The sequence below is a fragment of the Armigeres subalbatus genome, chromosome 2 (genome assembly GCF_024139115.2).
Source record: "Armigeres subalbatus isolate Guangzhou_Male chromosome 2, GZ_Asu_2, whole genome shotgun sequence".
NCBI classification, from domain to species: Eukaryota; Metazoa; Arthropoda; class Insecta; order Diptera; family Culicidae; genus Armigeres; species Armigeres subalbatus.
The window spans coordinates 261876343-261898285 of record NC_085140.1 but is presented as its reverse complement, the minus strand read 5'-3'; the positions used below and the strand labels follow the sequence as shown (position 1 = coordinate 261898285).

Here is a 21943-nt window from a genome sequence, read left to right as displayed (position 1 = left end):
GTAGACATATAAACACACATACACACTCATATACACACATACACGCTCATATACATCATACAAAAAACACGTACAAGATTTTTATCATATATTAGATATCTATATTATTGGAAGCGTTTGGTACGGGAGGTCCACGCTTTCTTCCTTTCCCCTCGATTCCAAGCTATTGAGTGACTTTAGGTATTCCTGAAGTCGCTCAATATCTAGGAGTCATCTCTGCGGTACATACTGCGTAGTTGGCCTGGCCATATGAAAAGAAAAATGACGGAATTCAGAAACCGTCATTTTCCAGGATGCTTTCAAGTATTGGCTACGCATGTATGAGATTAGATTAGATATCGTCTAAAAAGTACTCTCTCGAATTTTGTTTAGCAGACTGGGCCCGTTTTCGGAGAACTTTTGTCGGCGAATATCGCAGCGGTTTTCGGAAAGGACGATCAACAACGGATCAGATGTCTACCCTGCGACAAATTCTTGATACTTTCCGGGAATACAAATTGTGGATGTGGACTCATCATCTGTTTGTGGACTTTAAGGCAACGTACGACTCAGTAAAACGGAACGAACAGTGGCATATAATGCTAGAACATGGCTTTCCGGCAAAGCTTAATTCACTGATTCATGCGGCGCTGGATGGGTCATAATCGAGTGTCAAAATATCTGAATATCTAAACATCCTATTCGTTTGTGATGTGATGGATTTAAGCAATGCTATGCGCTCTCTGGTCTGCTATACAACAGCTTTTATGTGCAAATAAACGGAACCATGATCAACAAGTCTTACATGCTCCTTGTTTTTGCGGATGACATCTACATCATTGGTGAAGATTGAAGAGCAGTGGGAGAAGTATTCGTGTCTTCTAAATAGGAGACTGAAAGAATAGGGCTGATCACAAATTCTGTAAAACCAAATACCTGGTGGCTGGCAGAGAACGAGGCAGTCCAAACGATATTGGTCCCGAGGTGGAAATGGATGGGATGCGATTACATGTTGTCGACTTATTCATATATTTCGGAACACTCGTTACATATAATAGTGATGTTAGCCCCGATGTGAAAAGACGTGTTGTGGCTGCAAGTAGGACTTTCTACGGCTTGTATAGTCTGCTGAAATCTCGCAGCTTACAGGTACGGACAAAACTGTACACATCATTGATTCGTCCAGTCGCCATGTACGGGCATGAAGTATGGACGTTAAAAGATTCAGAATATTGAGTTCCTGGAGTATTTGAGTGGCAAAGAAATCGTTCAATACTTGGCAGCGTGGTAGAAAATGGTGAATGGTGCAGACGCATGAATCATGAGTTGTACCAAGTGTACATAAATGCAGACATCGGCAGGCTGATAAAATACGGCAGATTACAGTGGACTGGACATGTATACGACGGAGTGTACGACCATCATAGGATAGGTTTCTGCAATACGTAAGCTTTAAATGTTTCACAATGTTGGCCATGATTAATTAATTGTTAATTAATTGTTAATTTGTACGAATTCCTTGAATTCGTGACTTGGAGAACAATCGATATTTGTTAGCAGGGGTCCCACAACGCTCACCCTACCCCCGAGGCAGAATACCTACTGGGATTTCACATCTATTTATTATAATTGAGATGCAATAAAAAAAACTAGTCTTTAAATTACGGAGGTTAGATGAAAAAAAGTGTTAACATAATAGATAGGAAAGTAGAAAAAACTAAGATTTTCCACATTTGGATGAACCTTCTGCTTTACTGGCACTAATCTACGATGTATCACGCACCTCCACGTCTATACCAAATTGCTGATTCGTCGTGATGCGTTTGTCCCCAACAGCCAGCAGTTAATAGGCGTTTGCCTCATAAGTTCTCCAACAACAGAATGTCTTCACGTTTTTTGAAATGTAAATACATATTAATAAATATTATTGAGGTTTTTTGAGATGGCATTAACTAAACTGACATTTTTCGCAAGACTGCTATCATCCGTATACAGAGTATTTATGGAAGTATATGAATGGTTAGTTTAGGGTGAAACATTTTGATTAACCTAAACCACACAAAAATCACATCTGATGATTTGTGAACTTTTCTGATGATCGATCAAAACTAATTGTGTAAAAATACCTAGATGTAATTGAATTTCTACTACAATGTTGTTTGGTTATGTTTGTTTATAAACATTCTCACACTCGTATCATTATATACGAGTGGAATATGAACGCCACGGTTGTCTACTCTTATTACACTTTTTCTAACTAAAAGTTGCTACACTCGTCAAGTTTCATTGAGGAAAGAGCTCACAACACCGATGACATTTTATCGGTAGGTTACAATATTTTTGCTACGGTCAGCATAACGGTTATCAGTAACGCTTATCTGGCCCAAGCAATGACGGACAAAATAACCTTTCATATGGAAGCTAATAAAAGAGGCCTATGAAGGAATTCCTATCGTTTCAATAATCCAACAAATTAGTATCGAATTCTAAAATAAATTAACGCAACTTCTATTTGTGATTTCATCAACGTAAATAATACCAATTGGTCGCTCGATCTACATTTTATTACATTATACGGTTGACTGTCCCGTCGAATAGCTTGGAACGGTTCCAATGCAGCCAATCGCTCGTCAAATTTCCTACAGAGACAGGTTGATCGAGTCATCGAGGCCCATTGCTGCCCAGATGCAACCAAATTTATTACATATTCAATTTTGTCGTTATTCCGGTTCGATGGACTGCACAGATGCCTGGTGGCGTTAATAGTGAAGTGCGATGTGACGAAAAAGGTGGGAGTAGGTAAAACAACTTAAATTCCGTAAAGATTACTTCAAAACCGCAATACTTATTCGCTGATGATGACGATGATTGGCGCTGTGATGAGAGGCGAAACAGTTTAAAAATAAACTAAGTTTAATTCGTTCAGTATTTGAGCTGAGTGTTTACGTTCGTCTGATTTACAACTATCTACCGATGTTGAGGAATATCGGGTCGGAATTATGCGTCTAGTGAGTTATTTTCAAGGCGGATACTGCGAGCGTGACAGAGACAAAGAAACGAAAACAGGTGTCAGTTAAATAAATTCCGATGTGGAAATAAAATTCATATGTAGCTCACCGAATGTCGATTAGATTTATGCAATCACTATTATCGTATGAACTTGTATTGCTTTGATCCAACAGAACTTTAAAAAGTATAACATGCATTTGTTTGTTGTTTCACAGGAATAAGGCCTGTTTGCAAACAAAATAGAGGGATTTGCTGATGTACATATACATTTCATCAATGAATGAAATTAATATGAAAGTGTAAGATATGAAATGGAACACTACCCTTCGTAGAAGCGAGGTGCTTATTTGAAGATTTAAGATCTCTATTCAAAATTCTTCTTCTTCTGTGGCTGTGGGAAGTTGCCCTGCTTTTCAACCTAGTATTCTATTAGCATTCCCTCAGTTATTCATTGAAAGTTTTTCTATACCCGTCATTGCATGAGTATGTATCATGTGTGGCAAGCACAATGGATACACTATGTCCAGGTAGTCGAGAATGTTTCACACTCGAAAACATCCTAGACTGGACCAAGAATTGAACTCGTTATCTCCAGATTGGCAATCTAGATCAATATCAAGATTTTGAATCGTCCGGCTTGGTAGAGTTGTAGGCAGATTCACGACTGTCGAATTCCTGTAAAACGCACTTATCACAGAAGTCACAGGTACAGGATCATGCAATGGCATCAATAGCGTGCCTTTGATTAATAACTTAGGAAAATGGTCTTAGAAACAGAAAGTTGAAAGGAATCTAAAGTTCCACTGTTTGTAGAAATTTCTACATGGATTTTGGTTATTGAATATCATGTTTGTGAAACCGCAAAACTTTTAACAAAAATGATATTTTTAGACCAACATTTTTAAAGGTCGATACAACCAAAAACAGGTTTTACAGAAATCGCTCTCAATATGTAACGAATGAGGATAAAAGAGAGCCAAAAACCTCGTCGAATCATTACATGAAAACAAGTTTATCAAACTTCATAGAAGTGCAACAAAATATAATCGAATAGACAGCGGCATCATCCACCGAAGAGCTATGATAAAACGCTTCGTTCGCGCTCAAATGCCGTGTGGGACAAAGCCGGAGCGTGAACTCTCAGCGCCCTTGGAGAAACCTTTTTGGGCGCCACTTTCTTACGAAGTAAAATCCAATAAAACTGATCTATTTCTCATAGCTGGAATAATGATTTCAGCACCTTCTAAGGCCTGGCGTTTTGGCGGCGAACATAGGAGTAAAAAAGTCAAATCCTGACCAAAACTATTTCTTGCTGTTATTTAGGCTTATTGTGGCCTAGGATGAAGTAATAATTGTAAATTTAAAGTGAAATGTAATTTGTTTGTAATCTATCCACCTTACAGTATAAAATCAGATAAAAACCTCAAAATATGTTTTTCTAATGCAATCCCGTGCTTCCACTACGTAAATTTCTGACCGTTAGGGGTTAAAACGTCAAAAAAAAAAAAAAAAAAAAAAAACTACGTAAATTTCACTTAGTACCAAGAAACCCGTTTTTAAAAGTTACCATGACAATTAATTAACTACTTTTTTTTCTTAGACGTCCTAAACCATCGAAACTACCCTTAATTTTATAACTTTATATCAACAGCTACCAAAAGGCTTTTCTTGTTTTTTTGAAAATTTACAGAAATACAAATTATCCTTGAGGCTTGTATGACTCATAACATCCCGAATCTATCACACAATGTCCGTTGATCTACAAGGAGATGCCATATACTTTGAGTGACGACATAGGACTAGTGTCGTGATTGTAAACCGAATGTTCTGAACTCAAGGATAGTTTGGATGACCCAGGATATCCCAAAGCTATCGTATGATATCTGTTGATCTTCCAAGATGTAAAAGATTGGGTTGAATACATACCAAAATTTTGAGTAACTGAAAAGCTAATGTCGTAGATCGCAAATTCTAAGCTCCAAAATATCCTTAAACAATTTTACCATGTCGGTTGATGTTCTAGAAAATGTAAATGATATGATTGAATGCGTTTTCAAACCTTGAGGGACAAGAAAGAGTTCAAACAAAATTTGGACTGTTACTGATTTCTCTGCATTTAATGCAGAATTTATGGTTTAAATATGAGATTTCCAAAAATATATAACGTGCCTTATGAACGATTTATTATTTCTAGTCATGACAAAATATATGCATACTATCTTTACAACATAATGCATATTTTTTTACTAGCGTCGTTATATGTATTAGTTCATATAGAAAAATGTTAAAAATTTGCTTGAAAATGATAAAACATCATATTTAATTCAAATAGCTCGAATTTTAATTTGCGGACGTATGCGGACGACTTTTCATGTGCTAAGCTTAGTTCATTGATGGAAGTTACATCCTACATGATACTCTTCCATAGATCTTGCCGTATAGATTACCTTTTCCTCCAAAGAAAAACTAGAAAAATAGACAAAAATAGTAGTTTTTAACATAAAATTTATAATTTGATTATAGTGATAAGCAGAATAGAGACATACATTTATACACCCAGGTTTTTTTACACGGTTTGCTTTTGGTCGTTTTAGACCTTCAGCGTCAATGAAGCAATGAGTTAACCCCACGAAAAAATTCACAAAAAATCAAAGAAAATTCAGGGGGTATGTCAAAATCTGTGAAAGTTTAGGATAACCGAGAAATTAATGAATTCCAACCGCGTAAAAAAAAACCTGGGTGTAATTAACTCATTGTGTGCAAATAATAGCCTGATAATAACATTTTTGACATGTAAAAATCAAATTTGCTTGATACTTCACAAAAGTTCAATTCAAAACCTCATTTTTAAGCCAAAATTGTATTTTTTTACAATAATCTGGAACATTTATGAAATAGCCACAGTATGCAGAATGTTCTTGAGTATCTTAAAAAATATATAATACTAGTCGACCCGGCAGACGTTGTCCTGCATAGTAGGCGGAAATGCGTGCGTTGCGAACTGCTCATGCGAAATTTCCATACAAATGTTATTTTTAGTTTTTCATGATTTACTTAACCCTGCCCATGATTTTCACATCAAGAATTATCATATAAACCCGTCGGAAACTATAACGAATGTTTCTGCTGAAGAAATGAAAAACATCCATCCAGCCGTTTTCGAGTTATGCGGATACGAACACAGACCATTTCATTTTTATATATAAGAAGATTGTAAAAATGTTGGAAAAAAAATATTTTGTGTTTTGGCCACGAATTTGTTCTAGCCAACCTAGCCAACAGCACACTATTGCGCTGGTTCGCGACAGAATCTGTGCACACAACATTAAGAATTAAAAAATGATGTAGTCAGTTTATTCAGCACAGTCTTCACTTCAAATGACTCATCCCTTGTCGATGGTTAGATGTATGAACTAAAGTTGGTGACATTTTAATTTCTCGAGAAACAGTTAGAGCCGGAAGATTTGTATTTGTTTCACCCTCCCATTCTACTGGTTGTTCCCTAAGTCCGGTTTTTGTTCCAGTCCTTGCAATTCTCGTTGTTTTCATAAAGAAGCATCAAACTATTTCAAGACTCTATGTCTCTATGATCAGACTCTATGATCAGCCAACTCAAGACCGGAAAAAAAAATTTCAGGATATAGAGGGTTTAAAAAATATAATATTCGATACTACCTCTATGTTGATCTAAAGTATGAAAAGTGGGTTGAACGCTCGTCTGCGTCTATGAGGGCGAACACAGTAGCAAATAAATATAATATGGCTAATCTGAGGCGTTCATAGTAGATTGAGTACTCGTCCGAGGGCACGAGGGTAGACTCAGCAATTCAGCATATTCTTTGCTTCTTTTCTTTTTTCTCTTCAACTAGAAAAGTATTTTTGTAAAAATGTAATGTCATGAACTAGAAAATCATCCTGAAATAGCTTGCTAGTCGTCGACTAACCGCGACCCTTCACTACTATTAGGACTGACAAGCGCTTTACATGAAAACAAGAGCTTTTCAGCAAGATTTTTCAAGATTTTCAAATGTTGGTCTAGATTTGACAAACCGATCCAACCGTTGCTATGAAAAACAAACACACCAGAATATACAGTGTCAGAATTGGAACAAGATTCATCTGCCATTCCCGGTACACGTCGTTACTCTTAATGTTCGCCCTAAAGTGGTGCTTCTTCCGAGGACAACTTGAAGAAAGCACTGGCATTACACGGCACTAAGGAAAAATATCACGTAAAGGTAACTATTCAAACACCACATATTAGACGAGGACGATGAAGACAAAGATGCAAATGCAAGTTCATCAAAAATCATCCGTCAAAACAAAAAAATAACAGACTCAGCAACCCTCGAACCCGCCACCGCCAAATTCCCGGCTTTTGGTTGCAGCGGCTGGTGCAAAGGTGGAGGATGGAATCAAGCTTAAAATAGCACTCACAAGAATAACAAATAACGCCATTATTTCTGTAGATTTCAGTGGATTAAGTAGTGCAGCAATAAACTTGAACAAAATCACATTTTGGAAGAAACACTATATAAAAGAAGCAGCTTCCGTTCCAAAAAATCCGGTTATAGCTGATGCAAAAGCGATGCAAGATTCAGTACAAGTTCCTAATCAGTCAGAGGAATATTATTTTCAGAGGAATCATATGAAGAAGAAACTGATGGGCTGGAAGCCTTAGGAGGAGGCAGGAGAAAAAGAATGCCTCGACATTGTGGATGAAGAACCGTATGAAAGGTTCGAAGAATAACTCATTTTTTATACTAATAATTTATAAGTGATGAATGCTTGTAATCCGGTTGTTTATTTTTCTTTCTACCGATATTTTGCTCAATTTTCTGAGCTGTTGATTTTTTTTGTTGCTGTTTTTTATTGTTGACTGCTCCTTAACATGTTCTGAAACAAGGAATTCAATAATAAAATCTAACTTTCATTAAAACAAATTTGTTGAAATTTTTATTTAATCAAAGAGAATGATAAGATAAACGAGAGATTTACATTATGAGATTAGAGCAGCAACTATCTTTTCCAAACATGAAGTCGTTAAGCAAGATTCCCAATATCGTAGTATTAAACAATAAGGCATGGGGAAAGTCCTTAAATTTACATAAGCTAATCTTTGCTACGTTTCCGTAGACAGACGAAATATGTTACCGATTCCATTCGGTTTTGGCAACATTTGGTTTTGGACACATTCGATTTTGGCAACAAAGCTATTCGATTTTGGCAACACATTTTTTTATTTTATTTTGAAATTGCTTATAAACCACGTAAATCTCAAAGTCCTTGTAAAAAGCAATCGCTAGAACTGGAAATGGACTCCATACCGTTTCCATTTCTATCCCTATACCTTCAACTTGACTATTCTCTAGCAGTAGCTGCTAGAATTGAAAATGAACTATAGAGCTCGTTTCCTACATCCAACTAGAAATTCCATCAGTTGCTTTCTTCTATCTATAACATTGGCAGCTGGTTAACCAAGACGAACCTCTGCCTATCGAGCCTAATCCAAAAATTCCAATAAATTCCGTATGATCTCGTGGCAAGTGCAGAGATATATTCGACTTGCAGTGGGCGAGTGATTACATCATCATTTCCTCCCCCTTCCCTACATGGCTTGCATTCTGACGTGGCGCCAGTATGACCTAACAAATGAGATCACCAGTACTTGTACATAGGAGATGAGTGCTAGTCTCAAGCAAACATCTGTTGGTTCTCTGTTCAAGAACAGCTGATCTGGTCATAATGGAGTAGCAACTACGGGCAGTCAAGCAAGCTCAAGCTAATCCTTGTAAAAAAATATTGAACCCCTGAACCCACGCAAAAAATAATTTGAAAAAATAACCGCGAAAAAACTTTTTTTTAAGGAAAAACCCTTATATTTCAGAATACTCGTTAAAAAAGTTTGTTAGACCCCGAAACCGATCCCGGAAATAAGTGAAGAAATGTGAAGTATCGTGGGCTTTGTGGCCGTGCGGTTAGCGACGTCAATCGTCCAGGCGCATGTGCTGTGGAGTGTGGGTTCGATTCCCGCCCCGGTAAGGAGAAAACTTTTCGTAAAGCGTCCATTGGGTGTTGTGTGAATGTCCTGTCCATTGTCTCATGCTAGATGTTAAATGTTCAGTCTGTGCGACCTTTGGTCGAAGACGGTGATGCTGCCATTAAAAAAAACTATTCAATTTTGGCAACATTGGTGTTGCCATAATCGAATGGGGTCTGTATTAGTTTTGTTCCATTGCCTTCGCAATCCTGAGAAACAAGAGAAACAAGCGCTTAGACATACGTAAACACCTTTCCTACTTGTATATGTTCCGTGTAAACAGATTTTTCCGTGAAAAACGCTAGAGTCTGTTTTTACCGAGTAAAAAACGCGTAAATCCCAAGAATTGCATAAATACCAAAATCCGCGTAAAAACCGCATAACAACGACTTCATCAAAAACCGGGATTTCGCGGATTTCTCGAGTTCTGCGTAAATCCCAAACTCCGCGTAAAAACCTACCCGTAAAAACCGAAAAATGTAGTCAAACAATCATTGAGCTCCTTCCTCCGCATTCCGAATAATGTTTGGGTGCTTCCCAGGACGAGATCCTTCAAGCTAAGGCGTTGGTTGAAACATTCTACGGCTGAGCCTAAATTAAATTTAGTTCAGTAAATTTAAAGTGATTTAGTTTGCAATTCAGAATTGTTTGTCAGATTGTAGATAGCAAGTGTTTGTTTACATATAAATATTTATACATAGCAACCTATAAGTGATAAATATCTCTCTACCAAACGATGTATTATTGATTAAATTGCGTGATGAGCCAACGATACATCCTACGCTAACATTACCTCATATGACCCTATGTACTGCCGTCATACGCATATTTGTCCCATGTTTGCTGGGATTCCTATGTACATGGGACAAATATGCGTATAACGGCAGTGTAGTGAATGTACATAAATTAATATTAATAACGACAGTATTCATTTCTTGGATTTTCACGGAAAGGGGCTATCCATTATACCACGTGGACAAGTTTTGGGCAGTTTTAGATAACCCCCACCCCCAGCGTGGACAACCGCTCATATAAATTTAAAAATAAAATGTATGGATCGTGGACATTTGCCATACACCTCCTCTCCGTTAAACTGTCCACGTGGTATATGGACAGCAAGTGGAATTGTTTTTTTTTTAATTTTCCTTCATTTTTAGCTACATTTGCACCCATTGTGTACTTTTTTCACGAATAGAGAGAGCTCTATCGAACTTTTTTTCTATTTCCAGGAGCCCTCAAGAAACAAGAAGCAAGAAAAATGAAGAAAAAATCCTTCAAGCATATATTTATTATAAAACATAACTCTTTCCAACCAGCGAGAGCATTTCATAGTTTTGTCTGTCTCGTACACCAAATTACTATGTACTCACTCTCATTCGATAGGTTGAAAGCCCCTCATATATTCGAATAAAGCGCCATGTCTTGCTGTGTGCTTGTTCATACCGTTGTGTATATTTGTGTATGAGTGTTCATGTAAAATAAAATTTCCTCACAGGCCTTTAGCATTTTCTGATTTGAAATCTAGGAAAAAATCAAGAATAGAAATGCGAAACTCTTAGTTCCCGCAATTTATTACTTCATCGTTATCCTTACATATTCACAGTAGCGCAGAAACCTTATTTTTATGCAGTGCGTCATGCACGAATTGTGGTATTCAAAATACTGAAGAACACTTCAAAAGATGGATCAAGATTCATGCCCTGATAACTCTTCTAAAAACAGTGCATATGAGCAACTGCAGCAATCAAGAATATGCTGTGGGGTCTTATAAATTGCTCACGTAAGTAGTATTGAAACTATAAAAACCGTCAGTCAATTTTATGTAATAAAACACAGCAACACTATCGGCCTTTTTTCATAAGGACTCTATGCGATATAAGACACGATGGGTAGCTGAAATGAAATTTCTTCAAAGTTATAACATAAATAATGCTTTAAATATTGACTTAAAAAACAACCTCAGTTTAGTAATAGATCATGTCCAGATGTAAATTACATACTGCGCTATCGAATAAATAGCTTTAACACCTACCCTCGAAGGTGAAGGATTGTCGCTGATGTGATTTCACGCCACTCAATTTATTCGAGAAAAAAATAGCTATGATAATATTTTAAATTACCGTGACATGCAAATAACCGTTTATAATCACTCATGCCTGGAGCGAATTGCGCGTAGACAGCCAGTGCTTATTGCTCGAGTGCTTGTGCTTAGTCGGTTAAATTACTCGCTCAAATCAAAGCAAATCTAGCGACGACTAACCGATGGCACATACTTTTATCCCGTCCGATCGGACAACCATGAGGCCCATTACTGACTTTGTTACTGTTTCCGATCCCCTGCAGGTCAGCTGTTACTATTCTACACCATTTTCTACGCTCTACTCGCGGCGATGTTTGCCATTTGCATGCAGGGCCTACTCGCCACCCTAAACACCGAATATCCCAAATGGCAGCTCGAGGATTCGATTATAGGGACCAACCCGGGACTGGGGTACCGCCCGATGCCGGCCACTGTGGACCAGGCGCCCGTGGTCCACTATGCTGCTGCCAACAAAACCGAAGTGAAGGAGTGGGTCGGCCGAATCAACGAATTCCTGGAACGTAAGTATTAATGTGTACCACGCTTCATAAAAACGCTTTCGTAAAAAAAAATTTTACTCTCAAGGGGTTTGTAAAATTTGTAACAAATTTTCACGACTTATCAGAATTTGTAAGCAACGATATTGACATGTCGATCAATCAACAGGTAACATAATGTTTATGATGGCCGTTGATAATTGAAACATTAGAACAAAACAAATGTCTCTTACAAACTAATTAAGAGATTAATGTGGTGTTGTTTTCCAATGCTAAGAAAGATATCAGAGGCCACCGAATAATACAATGGTCCTTAACTAATTGACTGTAATGCTTTTTCTAAATATAATTATGTTGTTTGTCATATAAAATTGGTTACAATTGTTCAAACAACGTGCTCTTCTTCTAGTAGCGATTTTATAGCACATTGTCACGCAAATGAGCAAGCGAACAATACGGGGGTGGCTTTGAAGGAGGGTGATATTACACACTTAAGGGTTCCCCCAAACACAGACGACGCGGCATTTGCGATCCTATCGCTTGGTGACTGCGATTCTGTTGCCGTTGGTATAGAAGGGTACATGGAACATTGCATGCAGCGACCCAACGATAGAATCGCGGCGAAAAGTTGCCGCCGTCGCGGCAATGAAATCGCTTAGGCCTGAGGGAGTCTTTAATTGGATACACCGGTTCTATACGAATCGATTTTGTTTTTCATTAGCTAAATGATGACGATAAAATCTGGTAGAGTGTCTATGGTGTTACGCTTCAGGGAGGGAGCGAATTTCTTTAGCTCGAACAATTTTGCATGGTTTTGTACAAAAAAAGTTTGATGTGGGTAGATTTTTATATCATGCCATCTATCACATGCATGACCCCTGTAGTTTTTTATAATAGAAATAGTGATTGCTTAGTATGGTAATAGAACCGCACTCCCTCTCGTTTCGTTGGTTGGTGGAGACCGTCGCGTCGTCTATTGAGAGGCAGTTGTAGAGAAGAGTGAGTTGTAGAGAAAATGTTGCAAAATGCCACAGGACGTCAAAAAATGCCAATCGCCAATTGTTGCTTCTTGCGTGTTCAAAATTCGCGATTCGCGATGCCGGTCTAGGCAATTTTCGGATTAGAAATTGTCTCGACTTCTCTGAGCCTAAAAGTATCATCGTGTTAGCCTCATGATGTAAGAATGCAGAAATGGTAACCTGGCTTAGAAACCTTGCAGTTAATAATTGTGGAAGTGCTTAATGAATACTAAGCTGCGAGGCGGCTCTGTCCCAGTGTGGGGATGTAATGCCAATAAGAAGAATAAGAAGAAGATTAATTTTTAGATACTTTTTGCATTTCTTGTATTGTTATCGAGGGTGATGAGTGAGTCAAAAGGCGGTGAGAATGCGTTACTTAAAAAAACTCTGAATAACTGTAAAAAAATGTAAAAATTAAATTTTAAAGGACTGTTTTGATCAATTTTTATATTCGATCAACAGATTGTCAGTGAAAGCGATAACCCAATCTCACCCAATAGACCCGTTGGGTGAGGCTATAGTAATTTATTTTTGCATCCCACTACTAGTAAATCCCAGCACAGGGGTCAAAATGTGGGAGCCCAACTAGAGTAAAATTATGTTTAACACATGAGTCTTTCATCATTCAATTGAAGTTTAATATTAATATTAAACCAGTTTCTCGATTGCTTCTTGTTTCATTTTTAACGGAAACATAGGAAAAAAAGCTAGACAAATGCATTTTACTCCTTTATACCCCAACTGTATGATTGCACTGTGTCATTAAGAAGTTTTTACTACGGCGTCGCCGATAGAAGAGAATGTAGGTGCGACTGGAATGAGCTCTGTCGTCGACGCGTCGGGTCGTGACGTTAAGGTGAAACGACTGCGCTTTCTTAAGGGGGAACACAAATTGGCAACAAACCACTACGTAAATCAGTATTTTTTTAATGAGGCCGACTTGAAAGATCTCCATCCTGAGCATTGTCCAGGTATCGATTTAACCTGTTGCCAGGTTAGATTTCGGTCGACTTCTTTTATTTCTTTATTGAGGCTTCGCCGCCAAGAGCCTCTGGGTCTGCCTCTGCTGCGATGTCTCGCTGGGTTCCAGTCTAATGCTTGTTTACAGATTTCGTTTCCACCCCTTCGTAGCGTGTGGCCGACCCACTTTCGATCCCGAATTTCTGTTGCTATCGGGCTCTGGTGACAACGACGATGAAGCTCGTTGTTTGAGATCCAGTTGTGAGGCCACCAGGCCCGAATTATATACCGCAGGCATCTGTTGATGAACACCTGAAGCCGTTGAGTGTTCTCCACTGATACACACCATGTTTCGCGTATAACAGCATAGATTTCACGTTAGAGTTGAAAATTCGTATTTTGGTGCGTTCACTTATCTGCCTGTTATTCCAGATATTTCTTAAACTGACGCCTACCAAGATATTAGAAGCCTTCAACATTCTCCACTGGTTGCCCGGCTACTGTGAAGCTGAAAGGAGTCACCGTGTTTACATCCAACGATTTGGTTTTGTTGACGTTGATGACTAAACCTGCCGAACAGGAGCGCTCGGCAAGGTCGTTGAGCTTACTCCCCGAGTAGACGAACATAGCTCAATAATATCAAATGTTGATAAGATAGCAAAATGAGATATGGACATGATTGATATAAGAGATAAAAGATCAGACGACAATATCAATATTTTGCACTATAATATCATAAGGATATCAAGATATGTTATTTGTAATAAGTGATCGATATCAAGTGCCATTAGTTTGTTCTTATCCATAGCATATCTTGATATTTAAATGATATTTCGGTGCGATTTTTTGATATTGTTGCCTGTTCTTTTATCTCTTATATCAATCAAGTCCATATCATGTTTTGTTATTCTGTTCATGGCTTCTGCCCGGGTCTGCATGTCAGAGGAACAGGAACAGTAACGGTGATAGAATACATCCTTGCCTCACACCAGCTACGACCCGGACAGGGTCGGACAAGACCCCATTGTGCAGCACTCTACACGAGAAGGCCGATGATTTTCTCCGGAACCCCCTTGCGTCTCAGGGCGCCCCACATATTCTCGTGATTGACACGGTCCAAAGCTTTTTCGTAGTCAATGAATACCAAGTAAAGGGACTCTTGGAATTCGTTGACCTGCTCCAGAATGATACGGAGCGTGACAATACGGTCCACACAGGAACTTCCGGCACGGAATCCGGCCTGCTGCCGCCGGAGAGTCGCATCGATCTTCTCCTGAATCCGGGCTAACATAATTTTGCATAGAACTTTGAGAACGGTACACAGCAACATAATGCATCGCCAGTTATCGCATACAGTCAGGTCACCCTTTTTGGGCACCTTCACTAAGATACCTTGCATCCAGTCGACCGGGAAAGTTGCGGTGTCCCAGATATTACGAAATAAACGATGCAGTAATTGAGCAAATGTCATGGGGTCAGCTTTGAGCATCTCGGCTGATATGCGATCGACCCATGGGGCTTTATTCGATTTCATACTTTGGATGGCTGTTTGAATCTCTAGCAGTGATGAAGCTTCGGTAATGACGCGTGTTATACGTCGGATCCTAGGCAGATCATGCCGAGGTGGTGATGGCCTGGCTGGCACTTGAGACTTAGTTCTTTAAATCGTTTGTTTTGACATTTTGGACTTATGCTCCAAAGACACCTATGATCTATAACCTGTTTAAAAAAATATGAATTACTTAAAATTGTTAGATGGTGGCAGTTCAAATTTTGTCTGAATATGGTTCAAACTTATGTCTTTGATATCGAAAAGAAAAAAAAGTGAAGACATGTGGAGCTTTTTGTCTATGATTGTTCCAAATTTAGTATAATTATGCATTGAAAATCAACAAATTACCGAAATTCCGAAAAAAAAAACGGATGTACGATATCTCCGAACTAGACTTGTATTTTTTGCTCTACCACTAGGGTGGCCAATTTCGGATATGGTGATCCAGAGGATATACAGAGGTTATACGAGAAATAACGTACAGCGCCATTTACAAAAGTTATAGAGCATAGGTGTCTTCGCAACACCATATTAGTTCCAACATTCAGAAAATTAGCAGACAGTATACTGCCGCTAACCGCATATCGAGCACATCTGTATATGAAAGCCCATGCTCGACTAGCGGTTAATGGCAGTATAGATCGCTATGGAAAATCATAAACAAGAATAGCTTCACTGTGAAGCTTACAATAGTGATAAAATTGAACACAAGACTGATTTCGGGCGAACACTCCAATTTGTTCGAATCCCGCTGAGGACTGCGGCAAGATGATGAACTTCCGTGCCTATTGTTCAATATTGCGCTAGAAGGTGTCATGCGGATATCTGGGTGCAGTGGTCAAAGAATTTGTCTACCTTGGATCCTTGCTAACGGCTGATACATATTAGGGTGCCAATGGAGTGGGAAAAATGGGAAGAATTTGACCGTTGAACTTCAACAACGGGTAGTGCTCAAAAGTTTCATCTCCTCAAAAAAAGTCCGCATGCAAAATTTCAGCTCAATCGGACTTCGTTAAGGGTTTGACCAAAGCAGTCAAAGTTTGATTTTTTTTAAACACAAAAATTTCTAAAAACAGGAAAATTTCGAAATCGAATTTTCATTTTTGATGCCAAATGCATGAAATGTCGAGATCTGGTCGGAAAAAATCTCGGAAAAAACATTTGAAAAAATTACTTTTTGAAATTTGAAAATTTTTGAGGTTTGGAAATTTTTTAGAAATCGATTTTCTCTATGCCAAATATCTTAGAAATGCATAAAACGTCGAGATCATGTAATCTTAAAAAAAATGAAGGTAATTGACTTTTTGGGACTTCGAATTTGTTTATGCCAAATGTCTGTCAAAAAAACCTTGATTGATCCATCTAGCGGTCTTTGTGCCTTTCTCGTACATTAGATACACTAAAAAAATTGAGTGAGAATTTCTTAGCGTGTTTTTTGTATATAAATCGTATTTTGGCCATAACTTTTGATCCCATAGTCCGATCTGGCCAATTTTCAATAGGAAACAATGGGACAGGATTCCCCGTCGAATGCAACTTATTGCGAACGAATCGAATGAAGATAAGTGCCTAAAAGATGAGTGAATATTATTTTGCGCACATACATACATACACACAGACAGACATCATCTCAATTCGTCGAGCTGAGTCGATTGGTATATAACACTATGGGTCTCCGGACCTTCTATCACAAAATCGTCTTGGAAGTGAATATATAGCCTTTTCGTTACACCTTGGTGTACGAGAAAGGCAAAAATGTTTAAGATGTAACACCACATCTCGACGTTTCATGCATTTCTAAAACATTTGGCATGAAAAAAATCGATTTAAAAACAAAACTCTCAAAGTCCCAAAAAGTCATTTTTTTTGGAAAAAAAATTCCGAGATAACACCAGACCTTGACGTTTCATGCATTTCCAAGACATTTGACATTAAAAATAAAAATTCGATTTTGAAATTTTCCTGACTTGGGAAATTGTCAAAAAAGTCAAACCTTGACCGCTGAAATTTTGCATACCGTGCGGGACCGAAATCCGTCCACCTTACGAGATATCAACAAATTAAAGGGGGTTAAAGCTAATTAATGTAGAAATAATTTACCTTTTCCTGCTCTGATACTTGACAGTAAGCTTTTAGGGCATATAAATGCAAAGAAGGCTTTGAAATTAAAACGACAAAAATCAAAAACAAATCTCCACCCACCAAACGCGGAGTTTTTGCCGCCATTTTGTTTTCGGGTAGAGCATAATGACACCAAAAGTAACTGCGTTTTAATTGCTAATTGCGAATCATTACATGACATGAGCGGAATACAAATCGAAGGGATCGCTTCTCAAGGTGCGTATCGAACTATTTACAGTGGTAGTTTAGTCTATTAAACTGCTTGAATTTAAATATTAAGTTAAAAAATAGCTGTACGGGTTTTGATCCTTTGATTCGAAATCCGTCCACGGTGGACGGATTTCGAGTCGGGAGTAGTTGAATTTATTCATTATTTTATCATGTTTTCGTAGTTTTTAATGAGTAAATGTGACACACCTCAAAAGTAGAAGCCTTCATGCTCCTGTGTCAATGACAAATGTTTTATTTATATTCGATTTATTTTCTAATAATTTTTTCATATACTAAGGTGCTTAAGTGTACGGATTTCGATGTCCCACGGTAGGGACTTTTTTGGAGGAGATTTTTTTGGAGAGACTTTTGAGCACTAGCCGTTTTTGACATTCGAAAACGAACGGGTCCTCCGAACAGAAGCTAACTTTCACCGAAAAAATCTAACCTCCAAACCTCTGAACTGCTGCAAATAGGCGTTGAGCCAATGATAGACTACTAGACGTACCTTTGGTAAGGGGTCATTCAACAATGATGTCACAGGTTTTAGGGGGGGGGGGTCTAAAATTTGGTGACACTGCATATATTAGGTATACAAAAAAGCGTGACAGATGGGGGGTCTAGAAATCTCAAAAAGTAGTGGACGTCATATTTGAATCATACCTAAGCAACGTTGACGAAGCTGAGCTCATCGAATCGTATTTAACGCAGTTCTGTACGGGTCGCCCTCTGGAGATTGTCTTGGACCGATCCTTTGCGTAACCTGTTCGACCTTACTCAGCTTTGGAGTTGCACCGGTTGATCCCAGGCGTCGTCACAATTCCGCAACCCAGCTCATTTCCAGCTCTTGCTTCTCAGTAAGCACTCGATTTTTTTTTCTCTCTGCCTTCTTACTGAATTCCAGCAGAGACGTCACCATATTCATGCTCTGGTTCACTCCCTTCTTCACTTACCGGGTCATCGCAGCTTCCATGACCTTCACCAGAGTAGCCCCATCCATTTTTCCGCGGACGAGCGCGTTCTGTGACTTGCCAAGTTCCTCCTTCTGTTTTGGTAGGTGTGTCCACACAGTGTGCGTCTAAATATGGCACTCCTCCGTGACTGGCCTTACACTAGACCCTTGCCGGAACCACGCTTTCTGAATAGGTACGCAATAGGTGCCTCTCTACAATGCTTTTAGGCTGCCTTGTTCGAGTCAATTAGCGGTAAAAAACTTGGCTCCTTTTTTAGCCATATGGCCCTAATGTTAATGCCTCATTTGGTGCTCTCTTATTCTCGTGCCACGTCCACTCTTGACATTGTTTGACATTGATATTTTATTAGGGTTTTCGGTTATCCACACTAATAAGGCAAGTCAAAATAATGCAAGGAGAAGTCTGCGAGACCGTACCAGTACAAGTACTACCGGAAGCATTCATGTCCACGCATTCTTCCAGACCACATGTTCACATTAAATGTCTGAAATCTGAAGTTTTAAGATCATGATGATCAAATTTTCAGATCATGATAAAAAAAACTGTAATGACACAAAATTCTTTAATATCTATTTACAGCGTACAAGGATCATAAACTTCTCCCAGGTGGAGGCAAAAATCAAGTGATCTGTGACTTCCAGAAACCTCCCAGCCCTAACACTGTGTGCGCCGTTGACGTTTCCAAAATGGGGCCATGCAATGCTGAAGAAGGATACAGCTATAACAAATCGGCTCCGTGCATATTCGTTAAGTTGAATCGCGTAAGTTGCCTCCATTCCTATGATGCTAGCATTGAATCTAACTAACCCAAACTGTTCTACGGCAGATCTACGGCTGGGTGCCAGAGTACTACGACGATATCAACGATTTGCCCGAGTCGATGCCCAGTGATTTAGTGGAGTACATCAAATCCATCCCAGAGCAAGAACGCAAACAAGTGTGGGTGTCGTGTAACGGAATCGCTGCAGCGGACATTGAAGCGATCGGTCCAATTCAGTATTATCCACAACGTGGCTTGCCGTCGTTCTACTACCCGTTCACCAATACTCAAGGATACCTCAGTCCACTAATAGCTGTGCACTTTGCCCGTCCAGCAGGTAAGCCCTTTGCGTAAATCATTTGAGAAGAGGTGGATTTAATTTAAAATTTTAATTTCTTCCCCAGTTAAAACTAGCATCAACGTCGAATGTCGCGTGTGGGCCAAGAATGTGATCTACCGTGGAGGACAACGAGATCGGCAAGGGTCGATTAATTTCATTCTGCTAATCGACTAAATCAACTGATGCCCTGGCGCTTGGTGACTTCCGTCGTCCATCGGTTCATGACGGCGGATGCGAAACAAAACACATAACCCAATGTGAATCGAATTTTTCAGTAGCGCAAAGCTTTCCGACTCGTAGGTTGTATATTATTTCATCATATTAGTTGTTTTCGATTGACTTACCTGAACCCAGGATATTGGCCACGTTCATGCTGGTCTGCCTGTGAACTAAGCTGTAATTTATTGACAAGCCATACACGACGTACATACCTCCGAATCAGTTGGAGAAATGATAAATATAGCTTAAAAAGTTGATAGATAGTAGGTAATTCATCGAAGATTGAAATGAACTTATTTACTTAATTGAGATGTGATCAGAAATGTATTAAGGGCCCATCCAATAATTTACATAAGATGTTTTGACACCTTCCCTTATTATAAAATTACGATAAGTATTCATACTTTTTACGATACATTTTTTTATCATGTAGTATGTTTTGTTAAACCCACGAGTCTTTGTTGATGAACCGAAAAAAAATGTTTATAATATTGTAATTAGTAAGATGGCCTGGTTTTGTCTGTTATCAATGTTATCGTTAGTTTTCAACTTCTTTACTTTTTAAAAGTAATCTTTTGTAAATAAGTACTATTCCTAGTGACCATCTTTTCCTTCATCTAAAATGCAGTAGAACTTTAAACAGCATTTTTGCACTTCTTCTCGATTCTCATGTAATTATTAGATGGGCCTTCAAACAATGCGAACCAGAATAAATTATGCGTTTTATGATATACCGTTCGGTGTATTTATTCGTTCGAATATATTAACACAATTTCTGGTGTTCTTTGACATCATCGACGTTATCCGGGAATAAAAAAATACTACGAAGCTCGGGCGGATAAACTACAGCGTTACAGTTTTAGATTTCCAAAATTTTGCGCAAGAATCTAAAAATTAGCAAATACCAAATAAAATACAATTGATCTATTGTGTCATCATAAATTACCTTTAAAAGATTGGATTGAGCCAATCGCTTCTGATGAAACAGTGATTTTGATTGCTTGTTATTTGTTTGTCACGGCCACGCTTTGTTATAACTTTTTTAAACCTCTCAAAGAAGGTGAATAAATGCAAATATTTAGGTGCTCCGCATAATGCTACGTTTAGACAAGGCAAGTGAATAGAGCAAGTCGCTTGAATCGAATGCGAACTGAACGTGTAAACACCTTAATTCAATTCACTTGAACGAAAAGAAAGTTGAACATGTTCAACTTTTGGCAAGTCAATTGAATTCAACCAAGGGCCTCATACGCCTGTCACTGGCGAACAAAGCTCGTGTACTCTGCATCGAAGCTTAGAACCGGTGTTAGGGCGCAATCGTTAATGTGAACATTTTTATATTCGGTTAGTTACAGCAAATAAATTCTTTTTCGAGTCCCTATAATCAAGCAGGTATCTCAAGCATACCACATCGTTATATTGCTGCATGATTCAGTGTTTAATTTTGATAAAAAAAAAACGAAAACAAAAGTGTGCATAAAAACCATAAAAATTGCTTCGCCATAACAAAAAGGTGGTAGAGAATTAACACTGTTGTTTACAGTTTAGAACCAAATCCAGATGTCGCACATGTTGGGGTAGGGATTCAGTGCTCCACCTTCTCCCCCTGAATTCAACTGAGTTGTTCAATTCACTTGCCCTGTCAAAACGTAGCATAAGTGTTTAGTTTTGAAGCGAAACTATTAAAACGTTTCGCTAAGGGGATCACGAACAACAAGAAACTATTTTCTAATTGGTATACCTGCAGCGAAAAATAAACTTTTTCGGAATCAACTTGTTCGTCGAGGTCTCTGTTTTAGTAAGTAAGGACGGTGAATATTTCTGACTAGGTTTTCGTATGGAAATATAATCACTAAACGTCTACTACACAAACTGGAGCAATAAACGAGATGCGGTACGTATGGTTCCTGTTTATGATTGGAAATAAATTTGAACGCTTCCCCAGCGATACGCTGAAGTTTTTGATTGAAAAAGTTTTGAGAAAGCCACAACAGAGACAACGCTCATATGTAGAGTCCTGCAAAGCGTGAAGCCGTATTTGAAGATGGGCTAATTGATCGGGGTTCTATAAAACCGCTCAAAGCGGCTTTTGGGCTGACTTGTGATATTTTGTTCGTGAAAAGAAAATGGAAATTATTTCGTATCATGTTATACGTACATTTATAGTATGATTTCCTCAATTA

At 38.5% G+C, this 21943-nt stretch overlaps 1 protein-coding gene across 1 annotated transcript in view; it reads left to right on the top strand.

Moving 5' to 3' along the window:
• The window catches only part of LOC134212163 (sodium/potassium-transporting ATPase subunit beta-1-like), a 56760-nt gene extending 35050 nt beyond the window's left edge, over positions 1 to 21710 (top strand). The window contains exons 2-5 of the mRNA XM_062689777.1: positions 11372 to 11629; positions 19021 to 19202; positions 19268 to 19538; positions 19606 to 21710. Coding sequence (XP_062545761.1) covers positions 11372 to 11629; positions 19021 to 19202; positions 19268 to 19538; positions 19606 to 19715 — 821 coding nt within the window. The 3' untranslated portion in view covers positions 19716 to 21710. The remainder of the gene's footprint in view (positions 1 to 11371; positions 11630 to 19020; positions 19203 to 19267; positions 19539 to 19605) is intronic.
• Positions 21711 to 21943: the final 233 nt, after the last annotated feature.